Source organism: Bombina bombina, chromosome 9 (genome assembly GCF_027579735.1).
Source record: "Bombina bombina isolate aBomBom1 chromosome 9, aBomBom1.pri, whole genome shotgun sequence".
Lineage (NCBI taxonomy): Eukaryota > Metazoa > Chordata > Amphibia > Anura > Bombinatoridae > Bombina > Bombina bombina.
In genome coordinates this window covers 176,548,118-176,574,232 of record NC_069507.1, presented here as the reverse complement: position 1 = coordinate 176,574,232, position 26,115 = coordinate 176,548,118, and the positions used below count along the sequence as shown (strand labels likewise).

Below are 26,115 nucleotides of genomic sequence, written 5' to 3'. Positions count from 1 at the left end.
CCAGAAGTTATGAAATTCACTATTTTTGCAAATGTGCTAACTTTCTTAAAATTAATTATTGCAATGATAAGCAAAACAGAACAATTGCTTTATTACTATAAAGGAATATATATATATAAAAAAAAAATTAAAGTAGTTTTATTAAAATGGTTGTGTTGACACATCCTAATGCTCATGATAATTATGATTTTTCTATTAAAAGACGTGGATTACAAAACTGTTCTGTAAAAAAACAATAGTTTTAAATGCCACCACAGTCCTATAAAGCTAATCAATTAATTAAAAAAAAAAATTCTTCAAAATCCTTCAGTGCAAAGAACAGCTACAATGATTTGCAAGAAGATCACATTTTCTCTAAAACATAATTTACGCTTACCTGATAAATTATTTTCATTCTTGGCAGTTAGAGTCCACAAATTAATTCATTACCTATGGGAAATACTTCACCTGGCCACCAGGAGGAGGCAAAGACACCACAAAAAAAATAATTTAATATCCCTCCCACTTCCCCTACCCTCTCAGTAGTTCAAGCTGAGGATAAGAAAAAGGTAGAGAGATAAAAAGGGCACAGAGGTGCCATAAGACTGCCGCCACTTCATAATTTCAGGGCGGGTTTGTAGACTCTAACTGCCAAGAAAGAAAATAATTTATCAGGTAAGCATAAACTATATTTTCTTTCTAATGGCAGTGAGAGTCCACAAATTCATTCATTACCTATGGGAAACTAATACCCAAGCTGTGGAGGACATGAAATGAATAGGGAGGGAAATGTAGAGAAGGCAGTCCTAAGAACTAGGCGCCACTGCTTGAAGAACCTTTCTCCCAAAAGATGCCTTAGCTGAGGCAAAAACATCAAATTTGTATGCAAAGAGGACCATGTAGCAGCCTTACATATCTGTTCAACTGAAGCCTAATTCTTAAAGGCCCAAGAAAAATACACTGCACAGGTTGAATGTGCCGTGAATCTAGATGGAGGCTGTTGGCCCGCTTCAATATATGCCAATCTAATCAAACTTCTAAACCAGAAGGATAAGGTAACAGCAGTGGCTTTCTGCCCCTTGCATTTACCAGAATGCAGGATGAATAAGGAAAATGACTGACAAAAGTCCTTGGTAGCATGAATGTAGAACTTTAAAGCTCTAACCACATCCATGTTATGGGGCAAAGAGACGGAACAATTTCCTGATTGATATTGTAAGTAGAAACCACCATAGGTAAAAAAAAAAAAAAATCTCAGTCCTTAAAGGGCCACTAAACCTAAAATCTTTCTTTCATGCTTCAGATTGAGAATAGAAATTTAAACAACATTACAATTTACTTCCATTATTTATTTTGCTTAATTTTTTAAATATCCTTAGTTGAAGAAAAAGCAATGCCCATGGTGAGCCAATCACACGATGCTTCTATGTGCAGCAACCAATCAGCAGCTAGTGAGCATATCTAGATATGCTTTTCCATCAAAGAATATCAAGAGAATAAAACAAATTAGATAATATAAGTAAATAAGAAAGATGTTTAAAATTGCATTCTCTTTCTAAATCATAAAAGAAAAAATGTTGGTGGCATGTCCCTTTAAAACAGCCTTATCCGTATACAAGATTAAATAAGGCGGGTCACACTGAAACGCAGATAATTCAGAGACTCTAGGAGCAGAAGATATCGCTAACAAAAATAAAATATTCCAAGACAAAAGTTTAATATCAAGAAAATGCATAGGCTCAAACGGAGCCTGTTGATGAACTCTAAGAATAAGATTAAGGATCCACGAAGGAGCAACAGGTTTGAAAACAGGTCTAATTCTAGCAATAACTTGAACAAAATAGACTAACATCTGGCAACCAATCCAACTTCTTATGTAACAAAACAGAAGGGGCAGAAATCTGACCCTAAAGAGTACTAGCTGACAGGCCCTTTTCTAAACCAAGGTTCTTCAAACTTTATTTCCGAAGACCCAGTGCCATAGCACCACATACCTTCATGACCCTATATTTATGCTTGGTCTGATAAATTTCTGAAGTACACTTTTTGGCCAAGTGACTAAAATGTGCGCACCTTATTCCTGATTTTAGCCAAACTTTAAAGTGTTGTAGAAATAGCACACACTCACACTTTCATACAACACACACTCTCAAACAACACACACCACTAACTCTGATTCACCACTCACAAACTCTCATACAACACAAAAACACACCATACACACACTCATACAACACACAGCACACACACTCTTCAATACACACACAAGCCATTACCCAGTAAACATGGTGTTTTGCGACCCAGTAATGGGTCCCGACCTGTGGTTTGAAGAACCCTGCTCTAAACCATCCTGAGGTAACTGAAGGATATTCAGGATCTTTACCTTGTGCCAAGGAAATCCTGGGTCTGCACACCAAAACAAATGAGTTCTCCAAACTTTGTGGTAAATATGCCTGGTCACAGGCTTTCTTGCCTGAACCAAGGTATTAATACCCATCTTAGAGAATCCTTTCAGAGACCACACTAAGCATTCAATCTCCATGCAGTCAGCCTTAGAGAATCTAGATTCACATACCAAGTCCTGCGTGGTCACGCTAGAACTACTAGGAACGCTGAAATGACCTCCTGCTTGATTCAAGTAATACCTCAAGGAGAAGTACAATTGGGGGAAAAAGATATACTAGATTGAAGTGCCTAAAACTGCTAAGGTGTCCACTAATTCTGCCCGAGGATCCCTGGACTTTGATCCATATCTTGGCAGTTTGGCATTGAGACGGAAAGTCATCAGATCTATCACCGGACACCCTCATCTGCTGGTGGTCTTGCAAAACACCTCCTGGTTTAACCAGAATGCAGTGTCTGTTTAGAAAATCTTCTTCCGAATTGTCCACACCTGGAATGTGGATGGCTGATATCTGACAATTGTAAAACTCTGCCCACTAAAGAATCAGAGAAACCTCCATCGCCAGAAGACAGTGTTTCGCCCTGGTGATTGACATAAGCCACCGTTCCAGAATGTCCCCCGAGCTCTCAGAGGACCCCAAAGGGCGGCCTAGCCTATCAAACTTGCATTTGTCATTAAAATCTCACATGATGGCCTCAGGAAGCCACCTGTAAATGGGGATGTGAAGATAAACATTCTTTAGATTTATGGTGGTCATGAACTGTCCCTCCTGTACTAGAGGGAGGGTACACTTGATTGTCTCCATTTTGAAAGAAGGAACCCTCAAATTTTGTTTAGACACTTCAGGTCCAGAATAGGACGAAAAGTTCCCTCCTTTTTGGTAACTATAAACTGAATAGAATCCCTTCCCCCTCTCTGACTACGGGGAACTGGAAAATTAACTCCCATGGATACTAGGTCTTCTTCACATTTTAGGAAGGCCCTTCTTTTCTCTGGTCTTCTCGAAATCGAGAGAAGGAATCTGCCCATTGGTGGGCAAGACCAAAAACCTATTCTATTTCATTAAAGGGACAAGTCCAAAATAAACTTTCATGATTCAAATAGGGCATGTAATTTTAAACAACTAAATAAATTAACTTTTATCACCAATTTTGCTTTGTTATCTTGGTATTCTTAGTTGAAAGCTAAACCTAGGAGGTACATAAGCTAATTTCTTAGACCTTGAAGGCCGCCTCTAATCTGACAGTTTTTCACCACAAGAGGGCATTAGTTGATGTGGTTCATATAGATAACATTGAGCTCACGCACGTGAAGTTACCTAGGAGTGAGCACTAATTGGCTTAAATGCAAGTCTGTCAAAAGAACTGAAATAAGGGAGCAGTTTGGTTTGCAGAGGCTTAGATACAAGGTAATCACAGAGGTAAAAAGTATATTATTATAACTGTGTTGGTTATGCAAAACTGGGGAATAGGTAATAACATAATTTATGCTTACCTGATAAATTCCTTTCTTCTGTTGTGCGATCAGTCCACGGGTCATCATTACTTCTGGGATATAACTCCTCCCCAACAGGAAATGCAAGAGGATTCACCCAGCAGAGCTGATATAGCTCCTCCCCTCTACGTCAGTCCCAGTCATTCGACCAAGAATCAACGAGAAAGGAGTAACCAAGGGTGAAGTGGTGACTGGAGTATAATTTAAAAAATATTTACCTGCCTTAAAAAACAGGGCGGGCCGTGGACTGATCGCACAACAGAAGAAAGGAATTTATCAGGTAAGCATAAATTATGTTTTCTTCTGTTATGTGCGATCAGTCCACGGGTCATCATTACTTCTGGGATACCAATACCAAAGCAAAAGTACACGGATGACGGGAGGGATAGGCAGGCTCATTATATAGAAGGAACCACTGCCTGAAGAACCTTTCTCCCAAAAATAGCCTCCGAAGAAGCAAAAGTGTCAAATTTGTAAAATTTGGAAAAAGTATGAAGCGAAGACCAAGTTGCAGCCTTGCAAATCTGTTCAACAGAGGCCTCATTCTTAAAGGCCCAAGTGGAAGCCACAGCTCTAGTGGAGTGAGCTGTAATTCTTTCAGGAGGCTGCTGTCCAGCAGTCTCATAGGCTAAACGTATTATGCTACGAAGCCAGAAAGAGAGAGAGGTAGCAGAAGCTTTTTGACCTCTCCTCTGTCCAGAATAAACGACAAACAAGGAAGAAGTTTGGCGAAAATTTTTAGTTGCCTGCAAGTAGAACTTGAGGGCACGAACTACATCCAGATTGTGTAGAAGACGCTCCTTCTTTGAAGAAGGATTTGGACACAAGGATGGAACAACAATCTCTTGATTGATATTCCTGTTAGTAACTACCTTAGGTAAGAACCCAGGTTTAGTACGCAGAACTACCTTGTCTGAGTGAAAGATCAGATAAGGAGAATCACAATGTAGGGCTGATAACTCAGAGACTCTTCGAGCCGAGGAAATAGCCATTAAAAATAGAACTTTCCACGATAATAATTTTATATCAATGGAATGAAGGGGTTCAAATGGAACACCTTGTAAAACGTTAAGAACTAAGTTTAAACTCCATGGCGGAGCAACGGCTTTAAACACAGGCTTGATCCTAGCTAAAGCTTGACAAAAAGCCTGGACGTCTGGATTTTCTGACAGACGCCTGTGCAACAAGATGGACAGAGCTGAAATCTGTCCCTTTAATGAACTAGCCGATAAACCCTTTTCTAGACCTTCTTGTAGAAAGGACAATATCCTAGGGATCCTAACCTTACTCCAGGAGTAACGTTTGGATTCGCACCAGTATAGGTATTTGCGCCATATTTTATGGTAAATCTTTCTGGTAACAGGCTTCCTAGCCTGGATCAGGGTATCAATAACCGACTCAGAAAAACCACGCTTTGATAAAATCAAGCGTTCAATTTCCAAGCAGTCAGTTTCAGAGAAGTTAGATTTTGATGTTTGAATGGACCCTGTATCAGAAGGTCCTGTCTCAGAGGTAGAGACCAAGGCGGACAGGATGACATGTCCACTAGATCTGCATACCAAGTCCTGCGTGGCCATGCAGGCGCTATTAGAATCACAGATGCTCTCTCTTGTTTGATTTTCGCAATCAATCGAGGAAGCAGCGGGAAGGGTGGAAACACATAAGCCATCCCGAAGTTCCAAGGTGCTGTCAAAGCATCTATCAGAACCGCTTCCGGATCCCTGGATCTGGACCCGTAGTGAGGAAGATTGGCGTTCTGGCGAGACGCCATGAGATCTATCTCTGGTTTGCCCCAACGTCGAAGTATTTGGGCAAAAATCTCCGGATGAAGTTCCCACTCTCCCGGATGAAAAGTCTGGCGACTCAAGAAATCCGCCTCCCAGTTTTCCACTCCCGGGATGTGGATTGCTGACAGGTGGCAAGAGTGAGACTCTGCCCAGCGAATTATCTTTGATACTTCCATCATTGCTAGGGAGCTTCTTGTCCTTCCCTGATGGTTGATGTAAGCTACAGTCGTGATATTGTCCGACTGAAACCTGATGAACCCCTGAGTTGTTAATTGGGGCCAAGCTAGAAGGGCATTGAGAACTGCCCTCAATTCCAGAATGTTTATTGGAAGGAGACTCTCCTCCTGATTCCATAATCCCTGAGTCTTCAGAGAATTCCAGACAGCGCCCCAACCTAGTAGGCTGGCGTCTGTTGTTACGATTGTCCAGTCTGGCCTGCTGAATGGCATCCCCCTGGACAGGTGTGGCCGATAAAGCCACCATAGAAGAGAATTTCTGGTCTCTTGATTCAGATTCAGGGTAGGGGACAAATCTGAGTAATCCCCATTCCACTGACTTAGCATGCACAATTGTAGCGGTCTGAGGTGTAGGCGTGCAAAAGGTACTATGTCCATTGCCGCTACCATTAAGCCGATCACCTCCATGCATTGAGCCACTGACGGGTGTTGAATGGAATGAAGGACACGGCATGCATCCTGAAGCCTTGTTAACCTGTCTTCTGTCAGGTAAATCTTCATTTCTACAGAATCTATAAGAGTCCCCAAGAATGGAACTCTTGTGAGAGGAAAAAGAGAACTTTTCTTTTCGTTCACTTTCCATCCATGCGACCTTAGAAATGCCAGAACTAACTCTGTATGAGACTTGGCAGTTTGAAAGCTTGAAGCTTGTATTAGAATGTCGTCTAGGTACGGAGCTACCGAAATCCCTCGCGGTCTTAGTACCGCCAGAAGGGCGCCCAGAACCTTTGTGAAGATTCTTGGGGCCGTAGCCAATCCGAATGGAAGAGCTACAAACTGGTAGTGCCTGTCTAGGAAGGCAAACCGTAGATACCGTTGATGATCTTTGTGAATCGGTATGTGAAGGTAAGCATCTTTTAAATCCACTGTGGTCATGTACTGACCCTTTTGGATCATAGGTAAGATTGTCCGAATAGTTTCCATTTTGAACGATGGAACTCTTAGGAATTTGTTTAGAATCTTTAAATCTAAGATTGGCCTGAAAGTTCCCTCTTTTTTGGGAACCACAAACAGGTTTGAGTAGAACCCTTGTCCTTGTTCCGACCGCGGAACTGGATGGATCACTCCCATTAATAACAGATCTTGTACACAGCGTAGAAACGCTTCTTTCTTTATCTGGTTTGTTGACAACCTTGACAGATGAAATCTCCCTTTTGGGGGAGATAATTTGAAGTCTAGAAGGTATCCCTGAGATATGATCTCCAGCGCCCAGGGATCCTGAACATCTCTTGCCCAGGCCTGAGCGAAGAGAGAAAGTCTGCCCCCCACTAGATCCGGTCCCGGATCGGGGGCTCTCGGTTCATGCTGTCTTTGGGGCAGCAGCAGGTTTCCTGGTCTGTTTGCCCTTATTCCAGGACTGGTTAGGTTTCCAGCCTTGTCTGTAACGAGCAACAGCTCCTTCCTGTTTTGGTGCAGTGGAGGTTGACGCTGCTCCAGGTTTGAAATTCCGAAAGGAACGAAAATTAGACTGTCTAGCCTTAGCTTTGGCTTTGTCTTGAGGTAGGGCGTGGCCCTTACCTCCTGTAATGTCAGCGATAATTTCTTTCAACCCGGGCCCAAATAAAGACTGCCCCTTGAAAGGTATATTAAGTAATTTAGACTTAGAAGTAACATCAGCTGACCAGGATTTTAGCCACAGTGCTCTACGTGCCTGTATGGCGAATCCAGAGTTCTTAGCCGTAAGTTTAGTTAAATGTACTACGGCCTCCGAAATGAATGAATTGGCTAGTTTAAGGACTCTAAGCCTGTCCATAATGTCGTCTAGCGTAGACGAACTAAGGTTCTCTTCCAGAGACTCAATCCAAAATGCTGCCGCAGCCGTAATCGGCGCGATACATGCAAGGGGTTGCAATATAAAACCTTGTTGAACAAACATTTTCTTAAGGTAACCCTCTAATTTTTTATCCATTGGATCTGAAAAAGCACAGCTATCCTCCACCGGGATAGTGGTACGCTTAGCTAAAGTAGAAACTGCTCCCTCCACCTTAGGGACCGTTTGCCATAAGTCCCGAGTAGTGGCGTCTATTGGAAACATCTTTCTAAATATTGGAGGGGGTGAGAACGGCACACCGGGTCTATCCCACTCCTTAGTAACAATTTCAGTTAATCTCTTAGGTATAGGAAAAACGTCAGTACTCGCCGGTACCGCAAAGTATTTATCCAACCTACACATTTTCTCTGGTATTGCAACGGTGTTACAATCATTGAGAGCTGCTAAGACCTCCCCTAGTAATGCACGGAGGTTCTCCAATTTAAATTTAAAATTTGAAATATCTGAATCCAATCTGTTTGGATCAGAACCGTCACCCACAGAATGAAGCTCTCCGTCCTCATGCTCTGCAAGCTGTGACGCAGTATCAGACATGGCCCTAGTATTGTCAGCGCACTCTGTTCTCACCCCAGAGTGATCACGCTTGCCTCTTAGTTCTGGTAATTTAGACAAAACTTCAGTCATAACAGTAGCCATATCATGTAATGTTATCTGTAATGGCCGCCCAGATGTATTAGGCGCCATAATATCACTCACCTCCCGGGCGGGAGATGCAGGTACTGCCGCGTGAGGCGAGTTAGTCGGCATAACTCTTCCCTCGCAGTTTGGTGAAATTTGTTCACATTGTACAAATTGACTTTTATTTAAAGTAGCATCAATACAGTTAGTACATAAATTTCTATTGGGCTCCACCTTGGCATTGGAACAAATGACACAGATATTCTCTGAGTCAGACATGTTTAACACACTAGCAATAACTTGCAACCTGGTTATAATCTTTTTTAGCAAAAACGTACTGTGCCTCAAAGAGGTACTTTAACGATTAAATGACAGTTGAGATAATGAACTGAAACAGTTATAGCATCAAGTTTAAAATAACACAACTTTTAGCAAAGGTTTGTTCCCATTAGTAAATAACTAAATTTGACATAAAAAATTATAGAGTAACGTTTTTATTCACAGTCAATAAAAATTCTCACAGCTCTGCTGAGAGAATGTACCTCCCTTCAAAGAAGTTTGAAGACCCCTGAGATCTGTCAGTGAACCGGATCATGCAGGAAATATAATAGTAGCTGACTGGAATTTTTTGATGCGTAGCAAAAGAGCGCCAAAACGGCCCCTCCCTCTCACACACAGCAGTGAGGAGAAACGAAACTGTCACAATTTAAAGCAGACAACTGCCAAGTGGAAAATAATGCCCAAACATTTATTTACTCAGTACCTCAGCAATGTAAACGATTCTACATTCCAGCAAAAACGTTTAACATGACAATATTTATTAAAAGGATTAGTGACCTTTAACAGAGTAGTTCCGGTGAAAAACCATTCCCAGAATACTGAAGTGTATACATACATGTCATTATAACGGTATAGCAGGATTTTTTCATCAATTCCATTCAGAAAATAAAAACTGCTACATACCTCAATGCAGATTCATCTGCCCGCTGTCCCCTGATCTGAAGCCTTTACCTCCCTCAGATGGCCGAGAACAGCAATATGATCTTAACTACTCCGGTTAAAATCATAGTAATAAACTCTGGTAGATTCTTCTTCAAACTCTGCCAGAGAAGTAATAACACGCTCCGGTGCTATTGTAAAATAACAAACTTTTGATTGAAGTCATAAAAACTAAGTATAATCACCATAGTCCTCTCACACATCCTATCTAGTCGTTGGGTGCAAGAGAATGACTGGGACTGACGTAGAGGGGAGGAGCTATATCAGCTCTGCTGGGTGAATCCTCTTGCATTTCCTGTTGGGGAGGAGTTATATCCCAGAAGTAATGATGACCCGTGGACTGATCGCACATAACAGAAGAAAAAGGGATTATCTATATTTTTAAACAAAAAAATCTGGTGTTGACTGTCCCTTTAAAGGGATTATCTATCTTTTTAAATAATAAAAATTCTGGTGTAGACTGTCCCTTTAAAATATAATGCCCATAACCAAGGGGTCCTGAACAGATTGGGCCCACACATGTCGAAATTGTAACAGTCTGCCCCCCTACTTGACCCGAGCCCAGGTCAGAGGCCAACCCTTCATGTAGATTTGTTGTCAGGGTTAGATTTCTTGGGCTATTTATTCTTAGCGCAAGACTTGTTAGGTTTCCAGGTACTCCTGGTCGAATCCGGCTTGCTTCCTATGAGCTCTATTTTGATGAAGGGATCAAAAATTCCCAGAGGGACAGCCTATAGACTTAGCAGTCTAGCCCTGAGGAAGGAAGGCTCCCTTGCCCTAAGTAACAGTAGAAATGAGAGTCTAAACCTGGCCCAAATAAGGATTTTAACTTAAAGGCCAGAGAAAGAAGTCTTGACTTTGACACCATGTCCACTAACCATAACTTCAATGAGAGAGCCCTTCTAGCAAGCACTGCAAACCCACAGGACATAGCATTAAGGCAAATGATCTGCATAATTGCATCACAAATAAAAAGAATTGGCCGTCTTTAGGGCTTGAAATTAGCTCAGATAGTCGCTCCAGAAGGTGGCAGCTCTTACCGCTGCTGCAGTACCCACAGAAGGTTGGAAAAGTAAACCCATTTGAATAAACATCCTTCTAAGGTATCCCTCTAACTTTCTGTCCATGGGATCCTTAAAGGACATACTATCCCCTAGAGGAATATTGGTACGCTTTGCTAGCGTGGAAATAGCACCATCTACCTTGGGGACCGTACTCCACACCTCCAAATGAGAATCTGGAACCAAGGAAAAAAAAAATTGGAGTAGGGGAAAAAGGGATCCCAGGTTTTACCCATTATTTATATAGGTCTTCCATCAGAGAAGGGACTGGGAACAATTCAGGGGTCTTTAACTTAAGTTGGAACACCATATCCAGCTTATGAACCCTTTTTTTCCTCAGAAGGTTTAGGAACGTCCACAAAACCTCCTTAAGTAAATATCTTAGATGTTCAAGCTTGAACATAAAATTAACGTCCTCTGCCTCCAGAACCTTTTCACTAGAGGAGCTATAGGATGAAAGTTCTCCCTCAGAACTTACCTAGGAATCTTCCTCATCAGAAAATTGAACATGACTGACCGCTGAAGCTTCAAGAGAGCTGTTGGTCCTAACTTCAGAGGCGCAATGTTTCACCTTCCTCTTCCCTGCAACGGGCAAAGCGCTAAGGGCAGCAGAAACAGACAATTGTAAATGTGCTGCAAAATCAATAGGGAGAGAGATAACCCCTGAGGATGTATGGGGAACGGTGTCACAGGGGACTGCATTTAAGGGACTTGGAGAGAGAAACAGAGGTTGAAGCACAGGCATATCGGGGTTAAGTGAATCCTGCAAGGTCACAGGGGTTACTGAGTTAACTTGGGCTACAGGAGATAATGCGGCAGTCTTGGTACTAAGCCCACTAGAATGAGACTGCAGCACAGAAGAAAAGTATAAATTACATAATTGAGAAGGGGGTAAACTGTGGACAATCTGCAAAGCATACATTTATAAGATTCCAGCAGAGCAAGAGGGCGCTCACCTCCTCTTGAGTAAAGCTAGAAAGTGAGTCCTCTATCATGTCAGGCAGTAGCCACTTAAAGAAAGACTGAGCAAACCTCCTAAAGAAAGCCCTAATTAATGGTTTTATTCAGGGTGCCTCACCACCTCCCTGCAAGCAACCGTTGGCCGTAGGATCCGGTACACAGTGCGCAACGCAGTAATGAGAGCAAAAGAACACCAAATGATTATGTGATGTCATCGTGGCTTCCACTCTGCCTAGACACTCCAAGTATAAGACTCGCTGAAAATGTTGGGCGTCATTTAGAACTATGCGCCTAATCGACCACGATAGCGATCTAGTCCCCCATAGTAGTCAGTGCTCCCTATGATAAGGAACCCTCTAAGATAACCCATATAGCAGTGTGCCTTGGGAAATTTGAGACTGCAGTCAAGTCCACTCTTACTAGGAGTTTTACAATAAATGGTGTCATAAATGGTGTTTTCTTTCCTGTCCACCCCCACTGGAGGCTACTTGGCATAAGTGTCCCCACCCTTGTGTCCGTGTCATGAATTAGGCAACAAGCCATTAGAGGGGATAAGGGTATGTCAAGGATTTACCAGTCAGAGGTCTTCAGTCAGCCAGGATTCCCTCTGTTATCCTGGGCTGCATTTGCAGCAGGTTCAGGTCTGACAACAGAATCTTCAACCTGACAGGGACCTGTGGCACAAAGGAAAATCAGAGTAACTAACACTGTTTGCCTGCTGGGGAGGATAGCATAAATATAATGGAAGGAGGCCATGTGACAACCAGAAGCTAAAATTCACCAAAACTCTACTAAGAGAATTACATGGTTACTGTCAGGGTGCCAGGAATCAGACTGAGATGAGAAGTGCAAAAATAATCACACCTGTATTAATAGCAAAAAATAATAAAAAGTCCACAAGTCATATAGCAAGCCAGGAGTCAAAACCAGAGCTGGTAGTCAGACAAGCCGAGACAGGAGCCAAAGCGAATAGTCAGACTAGCCGGAATCAGGAACAAGGAAAACAGCAGAAGGAACAAGGAAAACAGCAGAGTCAGGAACAAGCTAGGGATCAGGAACCAGGAAGGACGTCAGGCAGCCAGGTAATACACAGGAACTCTTACAAACAGGTCTGAGACAACGCAAAGGCAAAGCATACTGAACAGAGGCCCTTTAAATAATAAGTAATGACATCACAATTCTGAGACTGCATCCTGTCTCACATGGATGACGCACACCAGTCTGGCCATAAAAGGAAGTGCAGGAAGTGAGCAGCATCCCCCACAATGCACCAAGTCAGGAAGAGAGGTGAGTAAAATGGCTGCAGCAGCACATGGCAAACACAACAGGGAAAAACCCTGACAGTTACTAATAGCCACCTGTCCTCTCTTTCAGGAAACAATCCATTGAGCACAAACAACTTCAAATCGTCAGCAAAGCACCTCTTTCTGCCAACCTTCATAAAACAAGGCAAATAACTAATCAGAGGATAGGGGAAGTGGGAGGAATATTGAATGTTTGTTTGGGGTATCTTTGCCTCATCCTGGTGGCCAGGTGAAGTATGTACCATATGTAATGAATGAATTTGTGGATTCTCACTGCCAAATTGAGTTTTACATTCTATTAATGTAATCAATTAATGGTATGATTTAGCAATTCCATCACACAAAGTAAAAAATGTTCCTGATAAATTACATAAAACAGTATGACTTTTCAGTAGGTATATCTTACTATTATTTATAACCCACTTTATCCTGATTCAGTAATGCAAGATTACAAATATTTAATGCTTAAAAAAGTTGTTTTAAAAATCCACAATTCTTTAAAAAAAAAAAAAAAAGCATAATTTAAATTACCTCGATGTGCCTTAACAGTTTCCACAATTAATCAAACCACTCACAAATAATGCTGCCACATTACCAGTTCATTTGTGCAAATTAAATGAAAACCAAGAGTGCAAATATGACATGTTTCTATAAATAGGATATTTGTGACCTATATGCATATGTCACAGATAAATAACCTGTTAAGACAGTTTACTAGACATAAGCCGGAAAAAAACACACACACAAAAAAAAAGGAGAATTGTTTGCAAGACAATGGAAGCCCTTATGTTTCAACAATGATTGTTAAAATTAATTGGAAAAAAGCTTCAATGCATAAAAATTTGGAATGGCTCAAACTAGATTAAAAGGGACACTAGCAAGAACATCAAGGTGTTGTGAAAGTTAATTCTTTTGGCTGAACGTTAATCGGAAAGATTTTTGGTTCCTTTTAGAAGTAAAATATTTTTTCTGAACATGTTTTTCTGAAGCCTGTCAGGGTTTATCCACTGGAAACAATATAATTGAGCTCTGCTATCCATTGTATGTTTATGAAACCAGTGGGTGTTTATGAAAATAGGGGCTAGCAGAGGAGGTGCTTGAAAGACAGGAGTATTGAATTGTGCTGTCAAGTGAGCACCCAAATTTGTGACATGAGTGAAAAGTTAATTTTATCAGATCCCTAGAGATCCATTTTATGGCCATTTAAAAGAGATTTAAAAAAAATAAAAGTAATTCAGTTTTACGTCCAACTATATAAATACAGCATAGAATTCTACAATATTACACTTCTTTCACAACACCACTGTTCTAATACACCTAATTTTGTCCATTTAAAAAAATATGCCATTGTTTTGCATATACAACCAGAGGCCAGCTGCAGTAAAAGCTAAATTTGTGCCTTTGTTGTCTCTGCTGCCGTGCAAGTGCTTGTGCATCAAGTGTATAACACAAAGGCTTATCACAACGCTTTTTGATTTTAACCTACTAAAATGATAAATAAGGCACTGCATTTTTAATGACATTCAAAATGTAAAAAGACAAGACAATAAGTTACTTTCTCAGCACCAAAATTCTCCCCACCTGCATCTAGCTTTAAAACAAGTGTATTTTATCGTTATCTGCAGGTTTTAGAAAAAAGCTTTATATAGCTTATACACCTGCTTTAATTAATGCAAACAGTGATAGCACATCATTATAAAAGGTGCCAATTATAGAATGTCAATTAATTTCAAGTGACCATCTCTTGCTTTGTATGGGAGAGTCTGCTTTTGACCTATGTTTCTGCATTTGTTGCAAGGAATCACTATTTTTTGTTTCATTTGTGGAGTTACAAAGTGTCTTTTCACTGATTTTTTTCTTCCTTTGTGGTGATGTAGTTTTTTTTATGTTTCTCTGTTTCGGTGCCTTTTGGGGCATCATTTTTGGTTTGGCTGATCTAGTTTGTGTTTCTCTTTTCAATTTACAAGTCACCAGTTGAGCTTTACGTGAATGCTTTGTTTTAGTATTTTCACTTTTTAAAGATAAATGTTTAGGAGATTTACTTGTTTTATTCTTTGCTACCCGTGTCTTTAATGCACAATGTTTAGTAAATGGCTCTGATTTAGTATTTTTATTTCTTTTTGTTGATGGGGATGCATTTTTACTGGATATATGCAGTCTTTTTGCTGATACTGTGGTCTTTAGTTCCAATTTCCTTTTTCTAGTTTGTTGGACACCTAATTCATCTGTTGGGTGTTTTTTACAACGCTTTCTTCCTCTTTGTTTCACTTCATTTTTTGTTGATTTATGTGCAGGGGAGTCTGATTTAACTTGTGATGTTTGCTTGTAACTAATCACAGACTTAACACACTGGTGTTTATAGTTGTTTTTATCTTCCATTATTTTTATTGCATGTCTTTTCTTTTTGGGGTTTCTTGAAATAGTATTGTTCTTTAAGTTCCCCCTCATATTATTGTACTTTCTCAATATCTGGATGCTAGTTGACCTGTTAAGGTTAACTAGAGACTGAATGCCTTTGCTCTCCTCGGCTTCGTTTGTTTTATGTTGACTTTTATCTACAGCCTCGTCAGATTGTACTTTTTTGTTCTCAAATAACTTTTTCATTGATTTTTGTATTTTGTGGTCGTTCTGGACTGGATAAACAGAAGCAAACTTTTTAAGGTATTTTTTCAAACGCTGAGCTTGTAACATATGAGGATAGAGTTCAGATAGTGGATATTTATGCACTGGAATAATTGGTAATGGGAGATCTTCTGGTAAGCGAGTGTTTATTTTCTTCACAATCACTAAAGATTTTGTCTCAGTTGTTCCCATGAACCACTTGCAAATGTCTGACAAATTATAAGAATTCATAAACAACATTTGCACTGGGGAACATTTTTGAAATTCTTGCTCAATTTTGTTTTTCCTTACTCTCTTTTTTGTTTTCCAAATCTCTTTTAACTTGTCATACTTGCTTTTAGATTTGTGTGCTAAAGATGCCTCCTTTTCAAGTGAAATCCAGCTTTTGTGAAGAGACATGTACCTTTTGTTAAAATTAGAAATACGCTCCTGGTTTTCTTCGTCAGAACACCAGTCAACAAATTTTGGCCTGTCACTTTCAATGCTGTTTGAGCTTGCAGTATTTAAAACAAAACCTGAATGTTGGAGAGAATGCTCAAAAGGTTTTTCAATTGCAATCGGTTGCACATAATTCTTTTCTGTAGATGATGATTTCAAAGTGTGGCTCTGTCCAGCTAATCTTTTATTCTTTAGTGTTTTTGATCCAACAGCTTTGTTTTTACTCCTTGACAAAGAGATGAAGGTGCTTTCAGAAGATAGTCGAACATTATAGGTGTTTTCTAAACCTGTATCCTTAAAAGTGTTAGTTACATTTAATAGAAACTCTTTACTTTCTGTAGGGAAACACACACTTCTTTTGTTAGATCCAAGATCAATGCATATTTGAAGGTTTGTGGACAGATTAAATGCAGTAGAGGAAATATTTCTGAAAATGCGATCTGAAACATTTCTTTGTGTAAACACTTTACTGTGTAGTGACTGTTCACAATCGGAATCATTAGGAGTGATGTCACAAAGAGTAATTAAAGCATCGTCTGTCACAAAATGTATTTTTTTTCCCCACCGAATGTATACAATCCTCTCGATTTTTTTTCTACCTGGGCGTTTACAAAGCTTAACTTGAAGACTGTGATCCATGAAGTCAGTAGGAGCATCATTTTCTAACACTGAATGCTTTACTCTCTGTTTGATCTCCTGGCTTCTAAGACGACGGTCAGAGGTCACTAAAACTTTATCTTTCTTTTTCAAGGTCTTCAGATTTTTACAATTTACATTCTTACTTCCCTTTAAAGAAGATTTTATTAGCACTTTTTTATCAGTATATTTCTCACCAACTACATTCTTAGTTTGTGATGAATCTCCATTCCCAAAATTGGTATTAACAAAATGTGATGCTTCTCCAGGATTCAAGGGGTCTCTTTGTACATCAGAAGAAATTAAATTACTTTTAGCATAATTATCAATTAGACAGTAAACATCACTTGTAGTTGCTATGAAGGGTTCATCCATATTCACATGTGGAAAACAATTGTGTTCTGTTGCTGAAGTTCTAGTTTTTGTTTTTTCATTTGGAACCAATTCAATGTTGATGTTATTTTGGGATAATATGGAACTGGATTGTTCATCTTCTGTGTCTTTGACCATTTCTCTATCACATATATCTGCAGAAGTTTCAGTAAAAAGCAATGTATCACAACTAAGAGGATCACTTTCCTTTACAGTAAGCATGTTTGAGACAACAAGAGACAAAAAAGGATTTGTACAGGAGTCTTTTAAAATAATTGGTGATTCTCTTTCAATTACTTTTAGAGAAAATGTATTATCTGACTCTATGACAGCACCAAAATTTGAAATGATTTTTTCCCCTAAAGAGGTTTTGGAGACAGGATCTACACAAGTATGTATGATCTCATCATGGCATGAAGTATTTAAATGAGCAATGCCATTAAGCATATTTTGTTCTAAATGGTTAACATCCTTTTCATGTTCAGAAACCAACACAAAATTATTCCCTTTGTTTTCATTTGTAGTATTTTCTACATGACACTGTTTATGAAACTCCTCTTCATGACTGTTTATTGGTGAGATGTTTATGTTTTGTGATCTAGCACAGTTTTGCTCCTTTTCTTTAGGGACAACAGAAAGTAGAGTAATCAAAGTCCCAGTAGAATGGTCCTTTTCTACTGGCTGTTTTGTCACACCTTGTGTTTTTTCAAGTTGGATTTTGGATTCATTATATGGGAAGACAGATATATGTTCACTACACGCATCAATGCAGGGTAACATTTTTAAAGAATTGCAATCAGTATTTGAGTTTTCCAAGTAGACTAGCGATTCAACTTCTGTTGAAGGTATTCCAGAAGTATTTCTAATTTCTAAACAAGCAGAGTTTCCATTCTCCCTTTCAGTAGAACTTCTAAGCAAAGTGCAAACAGTTGAAACTTCACAGCATCCACCACTGAAAAAACACTTGTGAGAAGTTTTCCTTGGTGTATCTTGAGAACATAGTACAGCTCTTTGTTTTTCAAAATGGTTTTCAGATATAGGTTTACTAATGTAAACTATATCACATTTCTCATCATATTCATTTACCCTCAGACCAGGTGTTATTTTACATGGCCTGGTTAGTATTGTTTGGGTATAATTGGTATAGGAATTGGTTTTACAAACTGAACTTCTCCTATAAGTGTTATTTTCTAAACTGTTCAAATTATCATTTTTTGGAATTTCAGAATGTAAGTTATCAAGCTTTAATTTAAAGTCATTCATATCTGAAGAGAAATGTGTTGTATTGGGAGTATCCTGCAATATGTTTTCTTCATTTGCAACTGTAGTCAAGTTTGCATCAAAAGTAGGGTCCCGAGCATTTTCTGTTATGGCTTTTCCTGAACATTCACGTAGAGAACAGCTAATTAAATCTGCCTCACATAATAGATTATCAACATGTTTAGTACATGCAAGTGCACTTTTTTCTGAACTTTTATTGCAGGTAACAAGTTTGTTTTCAACAGTATGTTCTACTTGTTTGAAAGAAATAAGGGAGCAGCCTCCTGTCCCAGCTGAACATTTTAAAGACATGTCTGTGGAATGATCTTCAGGACCTGGACAATCTTCTGAGAAATGCATTTTATATGGTGAAGTTTGAGAATCGGAACGGATTGTTTTTTCTGGGTTAATTAACTGTTCTTCAGTGCACATATTGTTTAATACATGAATAAACTGCTTCTGATGAGGTCCACACAGTTTAACCATGAACTTTTCCAGTGTTACATTTGTTGAATTGTTGGATTCTATGGCTTTCTTCTCACCATTCTGCGTGCTAGTAAAAAAAAATAAAAAAAAAAAAAATTAGAAAAAGCAAAAATCACATATTGCATGGGTGGCAATAAAAACATTTATGTATTACTGTACAGAAAAAAGGTATTATGTTCCAGTGTTGGGAAAAATAAAATAATAAAGATTAAACAATTTAATAAAAATACAATTCTTTTTCCTTTACATTGTGTGCACAAATGTTAGAATGCAACTAACTTTTTAAAAATACTAATAAAAACATAATTTATGCTTACCTGATAAATTTATTTCTCTTGTGGTGTATCCAGTCCACGGATCATCCATTACTTGTGGGATATTCTCCTTCCCAACAGGAAGTTGCAAGAGGATCACCCACAGCAGAGCTGCTATATAGCTCCTCCCCTAACTGGCATATCCAGCCATTCGACCGAAACTAGCCAAGAAAGGAGAAACCATAGGGTGCAGTGGTGACTGTAGTTTAAAATTTAGACCTGCCTTAAAAGGACAGGACAGGGCGGGCCGTGGACTGGATACACCACAAGAGAAATAAATTTATCAGGTAAGCATAAATTATGTTTTCTCTTGTTAGGTGTATCCAGTCCACGGATCATCCATTACTTGTGGGATACCAATACCAAAGCTAAAGTACACGGATGAAGGGAGGGACAAGGCAGGTACTTAAACGGAAGGGACCACTGCCTGTAGAACCTTTCTCCCAAAAATAGCCTCCGAAGAAGCAAAAGTATCAAATTTGCAAAATTTTGAAAAGGTATGAAGCAAAGACCAAGTCGCGGCTTTGCAAATCTGTTCAACAGAAGCCTAATTTTTAAAGGCCCAGGTGGAAGCCACAGCTCTAGTAGAATGAGCTGTAATCCTTTCAGGGGGCTGCTGTCCAGCAGTCTCATAGGCTAAGCGTATTACGCTCCGAAGCCAAAAAGAAAGAGAGGTTGCCGAAGCCTTTTGACCTCTCCTCTGTCCAGAGTAAACAACAAACAGGGAAGATGTTTGACGAAAATCTTTAGTCGCTTGTAAGTAAAACTTTAAAGCACGGACTACGTCCAAATGATGTAAAAGACGTTCCTTCTTTGAAGAAGGATTAGGACACAATGATGGAACAACAATCTCTTGATTGATATTCTTGTTGGAAACTACCTTAGGTAAAAACCCAGGTTTTGTACACAGAACTACTTTATCTGTATGGAAAATCAAATAAGGAGAATCACATTGTAAAGCTGATAACTCAGAGACTGTACGAGCCGAGGAAAACAGAATTTATGTTTACCTGATAAATTACTTTCTCCAACGGTGTGTCCGGTCCACGGCGTCATCCTTACTTGTGGGATATTCTCCTCCCCAACAGGAAATGGCAAAGAGCCCAGCAAAGCTGGTCACATGATCCCTCCTAGGCTCCGCCTACCCCAGTCATTCGACCGACGTTAAGGAGGAATATTTGCATAGGAGAAACCATATGTTATCGTGGTGACTGTAGTTAAAGAAAATAAATTATCAGACCTGATTAAAAAAACCAGGGCGGGCCGTGGACCGGACACACCGTTGGAGAAAGTAATTTATCAGGTAAACATAAATTCTGTTTTCTCCAACATAGGTGTGTCCGGTCCACGGCGTCATCCTTACTTGTGGGAACCAATACCAAAGCTTTAGGACACGGATGAAGGGAGGGAGCAAATCAGGTCACCTAAATGGAAGGCACCACGGCTTGCAAAACCTTTCTCCCAAAAATAGCCTCAGAAGAAGCAAAAGTATCAAATTTGTAAAATTTAGAAAAAGTGTGCAGTGAAGACCAAGTCGCTGCCTACATATCTGATCAACAGAAGCCTCGTTCTTGAAGGCCCATGTGGAAGCCACAGCCCTAGTGGAGTGAGCTGTGATTCTTTCAGGAGGCTGCCGTCCGGCAGTCTCATAAGCCAATCGGATAATGCTTTTAATCCAGAAGGAGAGAGAGGTAGAAGTTGCTTTTTGACCTCTCCGTTTACCAGAATAAACAACAAACAAAGACAAAGTTTGTCTGAAATCCTTAGTAGCTGCTAAGTAAAATTTGAGAGCACGAACTACATCCAAGTTGTGCAACAAACGTTCCTTCTTTGAAACTGGATTAGGACACAAAGAAGGCACAACTATCTCCTGGTTAATGTTTTTGTTAGAAACAACTTTTGGAAGAAAACCAGGTTTAGTACGCAAAACCACCTTATCTGCATGGAACACCAGATAAGGAGAAGAACACTGCAGAGCAGATAATTCTGAAACTCTTCTAGCAGAAGAAATTGCAACCAAAAACAAAACTTTCCAAGATAATAACTTAATATCAACGGAATGTAAGGGTTCAAACGGAACCCCCTAAAGAACTGAAAGAACTAGGTTGAGACTCCAAGGAGGAGTCAAAATTTTGTAAACAGGCTTGATTCTAACCAGAGCCTGAACAAAGGCTAGAACATCTGGCACAGCTGCCAGCTTTTTGTGAAGTAACACAGACAAGGCAGAAATCTGTCCCATCAAGGAACTTGCAGATAATTCTTTTTCCAATCCTTCTCGAAGGAAGGATAGACTCTTAGGAATCTTAACCTTGTCCCAAGGGAATCCTGCAGATTCACACCAACAGATATACCAAATTATGTGGTAATTTTTCTGGTTACAGGCTTTCAGGCCTGAACAAGAGTATTAATAACAGAATCTGAGAACCCTCGCTTTGATAAGAGCAAGCGTTCAATCTCCAAGCAGTCAGCTGGAGTGGGTCGAACGGACCTAGACCAAGAAGGTCTCGTCTCAAAGGTAGCTTCCATGGTGGAGCCGATGACATATTCACCAGATCTGCATACCAAGTCCTGCGTGGCCACGCAGGAGCTATCAAAATCACCGACGCCCTCTCCTGATTGATCCTGGCTACCAGCCTGGGGATGAGAGGAAACGGCGGGAACACATAAGCTAGTTTGAAGGTCCAAGGTGCTACTAGTGCATCCACTAGAGCCGCCTTGGGATCCCTGGATCTGTACCCGTAGTAAGGAACTCTGAAGTTCTGACGAGAGGCCATCAGATCCATGTCTGGAATGCCCCACGGTTGAGTGACTTGGGCAAAGATTTCCGGATGGAGTTCCCACTCCCCCGGATGCAATGTCTGACGACTCAGAAAATCCGCTTCCCAATTTTCCACTCCTGGGATGTGGATAGCAGACAGGTGGCAGGAGTGAGACTCCGCCCATAGAATGATTTTGGTCACTTCTTCCATCGCTAGGGAACTCCTTGTTCCCCCCTGATGGTTGATGTATGAACTTGGCCCTCGCTAGCTGAGGCCAAGCTTTGAGAGCATTGAATATCGCTCTCAGTTCCAGAATATTTATCGGTAGAAGAGATTCTACCCGAGACCAAAGACCCTGAGCTTTCAGGGATCCCCAGACCGCGCCCCAGCCCATCAGACTGGCTTCGGTCGTGACAATGACCCACTCTGGTCTGCGGAAGGTCATCCCTTGTGACAGGTTGTCCAGGGACAGCCACCAACGGAATGAGTCTCTGGTCCTCTGATTTACTTGTATCTTCGGAGACAAGTCTGAATAGTCCCCATTCCACTGACTGAGCATGAACAGTTGTAATGGTCTTAGATGAATGCGCACAAAAGGAACTATGTCCATTGCCGCTACCATCAAACCTATCACTTCCATGCACTGCGCTATGGAAGGAAGAGGAACGGAATGAAGTATCCGACAAGAGTCTAGAAGTTTTGTTTTTCTGGCTTCTGTCAGAAAAATCCTCATTTCTAAGGAGTCTATTATAGTTCCCAAGAAGGGAACCCTCGTTGACGGAGATAGAGAACTCTTTTCCACGTTCACTTTCCATCCGTGAGATCTGAGAAAGGCCAGGACAATGTCCGTGTGAGCCTTTACTTGAGGAAGGGACGACGCTCGAATCAGAATGTCGTCCAAGTAAGGTACTACAGCAATGCCCCTTGGTCTTAGCACCGCCAGAAGGGACCCTAGTACCTATGAGAAAATCCTAGGAGCAGTGGCTAATCCAAAAGAAAACGCCACGAACTGGAAATGCTTGTCCAGGAATTCAAACCTTAGGAACCGATGATGTTCCTTGTGGATAGGAATATGTAGATACGCATCCTTGAAATCCACCTTGGTCATGAATTGACCTTCCTGGATGGAAGGAAGGAGTGTTCGAATGGTTTCCATCTTGAACGATGGAACCTTGAGAAACTTGTACAAGATCTTGAGATCTAAGATTGGTCTGAACGTTCTCTCTTTTTTGGGAACTATGAACAGATTGGAGTAGAACCCCATCCCTTGTTCTCCTAATGGAACAGGATGAATCACTCCCATTTTTAGCAGGTCTTCTACCCAATGTAAGAATGCCTGTCTTCTTATGTGGTCTGAAGACAACTGAGACCTGTGGAACCTCCCCCTTGGAGGAAGCCCCTTGAACTCCAGAGAATAACCTTGGGAGACTATTTCTAGCGCCCAAGGATCCAGAACATCTCTTGCCCCAGCCTGAGCGAAGAGAGAGAGTCTGCCCCCCACCAGATCCGGTCCCGGATCGGGGGCCCGCATTTCATGCTGTCTTGGTAGCAGTGGCAGGTTTCCTGGCCTGCTTTCCTTTGTTCCAGCCTTGCATAGGTCTCCAGGCTGGATTGGCTTGAGAAGTATTACCTTCCTGCTAGAGGACGTAGCCCTTGGGGCTGATCCGTTTCTGCGAAAGGGACGAAACTTAGGTTTATTTTTGGTCTTGAAAAGACCTATCCTGAGGAAGGGCGTGGCCCTTGCCCCCAGTGATATCAGAGATAATCTCTTTCAAGTCAGGGCCAAAGAGTGTTTTCCCCTTGAAAGGAATGTCAAGCAATTTGTTCTTGGAAGACGCATCCGCTGCCCAAGATTTTAACCAAAGCGCTCTGCGCCACAATAGCAAACCCAGAATTTTTTCGCCGCTAACCTAGCCAATTGCAAGGTGGCGTCTAGGGTGAAAGAATTAGCCAATTTAAGAGCACGAATTCTGTCCATAATCTCCTCATAAGAAGAAGAATTACTAATAATCGCCTTTCCTAGCTCATTAAACTAGAAACACGCGGCTGCAGTGACAGGGACAATGCATGCAATTGGTTGTAGAAGGGAACCTTGCTGAACAAACATCTTTAGCAGACCTTCTAATTTTTTATCCATAGGATCTTGGAAAGCACAACTATCTTCTATGGGCATAGTGGCGCGCTTGTGTAGAGTAGAAACCGCCCCCTCGACCTTGGGGACTGTCTGCCATCAGTCCTTTCTGGGGTCGACTATAGGAAAACAATTTTATAAATATGGGGGGAGGTACTAAAGGTATACCGGGCCTGTCCCATTCTTTACTAACAATGTACGCCACCCGCTTGGATATAGGAAAAGCTTCGGGGGGCCCCGGGGCCTCTAAGAACTTTTCCATTTTACATAGTGGTTCTGGAATGACCAGATAATCACAATCATCCAAATTGGATAACACCTCCTTAAGCAGAGCGCGGAGATGTTCCAACTTAAATTTAAAAGTAATCACATCAGGTTCAGCTTGTTGAGAAATGTTTCCTGAATCTGAAATTTCTCCCTCAGACAAAACCTCCCTGGCCCCCTCAGACTGGTGTAGGGGCCCTTCAGAAACCATATCATCAGCGTTCTCATGCTCTACAGAATTTTCTAAAACAGAGCAGTCGCGCTTTCACTGATAAGTGGGCATATTGGCTAAAATGTTTTTGATAGAATTATCCATTACAGCCGTTAAATGTTGCATAGTAAGGAGTATTGGCGCACTAGATGTACTAGGGGCCTCCTGTATGGGCAAGACTGGTGTAGACGAAGGAGGGGATGATGCAGTACCATGCTTACTCCCCTCACTTGAGGAATCATCTTGGGCATCATTTTTACTAAAAAATTTTTTTTTTTTTTTATGACATAAAATACATATAGTTAAATGAGAAGGAACCTTGGTTTCCCCACAGTCAGAACACAATCTATCTGGTAGTTCAGACATGTTAAACAGGCATAAACTTGATAACAAAGCACAAAAAACGTTTTAAAATAAAACCGTTACTGTCACTTTAAATTTTAAACTAAACACACTTTATTACTGCAATTGCGAAAAAGTATGAAGGAATTGTTCAAAATTCACCAAAATTTCACCACAGTGTCTTAAAGCCTTAAAAGTATTGCACACCAAATTTGGAAGCTTTAACCCTTAAAATAACGGAACCGGAGCCGTTTTTATATTTAACCCCTTTACAGTCCCTGGAATCTGCTTTGCTGAGACCCAACCAAGCCCAAAGGGGAATACGATACCAAATGATGCCTTCAGAAAGACTTTTCTATGTATCAGAGCTCCACACACATGCAGCTGCATGCCATGCTGTCCTCAAAAACAAGTGCGCCATACCGGCGCGAAAATGAGGCTCTGACTATGATTAGGGAAAGCCCCTAAAGAATAAGGTGTCAAAAACAGTGCCTGCCGATATAATCATATCAAAATACCCAGAATAAATGATTCCTCAAGGCTAAATATGTGTTAATAATGAATCGATTTAGCCCAGAAAAAGTCTACAGTCTTAATAAGCCCTTGTGAAGCCCTTATTTACTATCTTAATAAACATGGCTTACCGGATCCCATAGGGAAAATGACAGCTTCCAGCATTACATCGTCTTGTTAGAATGTGTCATACCTCAAGCAGTAAGAGACTGCACACTGTTCCCCCAACTGAAGTTAATTGCTCTCAACAGTCCTGTGTGGAACAGCCATGGATTTTAGTTACGGTGCTAAAATCATTTTCCTCATACAAACAGAAATCTTCATCTCTTTTCTGTTTCTGAGTAAATAGTACATACCAGCACTATTTTAAAATAACAAACTCTTGATTGAATAATAAAAACTACAGTTAAACACTAAAAAACTCTAAGCCATCTCCGTGGAGATGTTGCCTGTACAACGGCAAAGAGAATGACTGGGGTAGGCGGAGCCTAGGAGGGATCATGTGACCAGCTTTGCTGGGCTCTTTGCCATTTCCTGTTGGGGAGGAGAATATCCCACAAGTAAGGATGACGCCGTGGACCGGACACACCTATGTTGGAGAAATAGCCATCAAAAACAGAACTTTCCAAGATAAAAGTTTGATATCAATGGAATGAAGGGGTTCAAACGGAACTCCTTGAAGAACCTTAAGAACCAAGTTTAAGCTCCATGGAGGAGCAACAGGTTTAAACACAGGCTTAATTCTAACCAAAGCCTGACAAAATGCCTGGACGTCTGGAACCTCTGCCAGACGCTTGTGCAAAAGGATAGACCGAGCAGAAATCTGTCCCTTTAAAGAACTAGCTGATAATCCTTTATCCAAACCCTCTTGGAGAAAGGACAATATCCTAGGAATCCTAACCCTACTCCATGAGTAATTCTTGGATTCACACCAATGAAGATATTTGCGCCATATCTTATGGTAGATTTTCCTGGTTACAGGCTTTCGTGCATGTATTAAGGTATCAATGACTGACTCGGAGAAGCCACGCCTTGATAAAATCAAGCGTTCAATCTCCAGGCAGTCAGTCTCAGAGAAATTAGATTTGGATGAT

At 40.7% G+C, this 26,115-nt stretch overlaps 1 protein-coding gene across 2 annotated transcripts in view; it reads right to left on the bottom strand.

The window, feature by feature from the left end:
* Window positions 1–13,251: 13,251 nt before the first annotated feature.
* Window positions 13,252–26,115, bottom strand: part of LCOR (ligand dependent nuclear receptor corepressor) — a 176,984-nt gene continuing 164,120 nt past the window's right edge. For both annotated transcript variants that reach the window (XM_053692500.1, XM_053692501.1), the window contains exon 3: window positions 13,252–18,554. In XM_053692500.1, coding sequence (XP_053548475.1) covers window positions 14,393–18,554 — 4,162 coding nt within the window. In that variant the 3' untranslated portion in view covers window positions 13,252–14,392. The remainder of the gene's footprint in view (window positions 18,555–26,115) is intronic.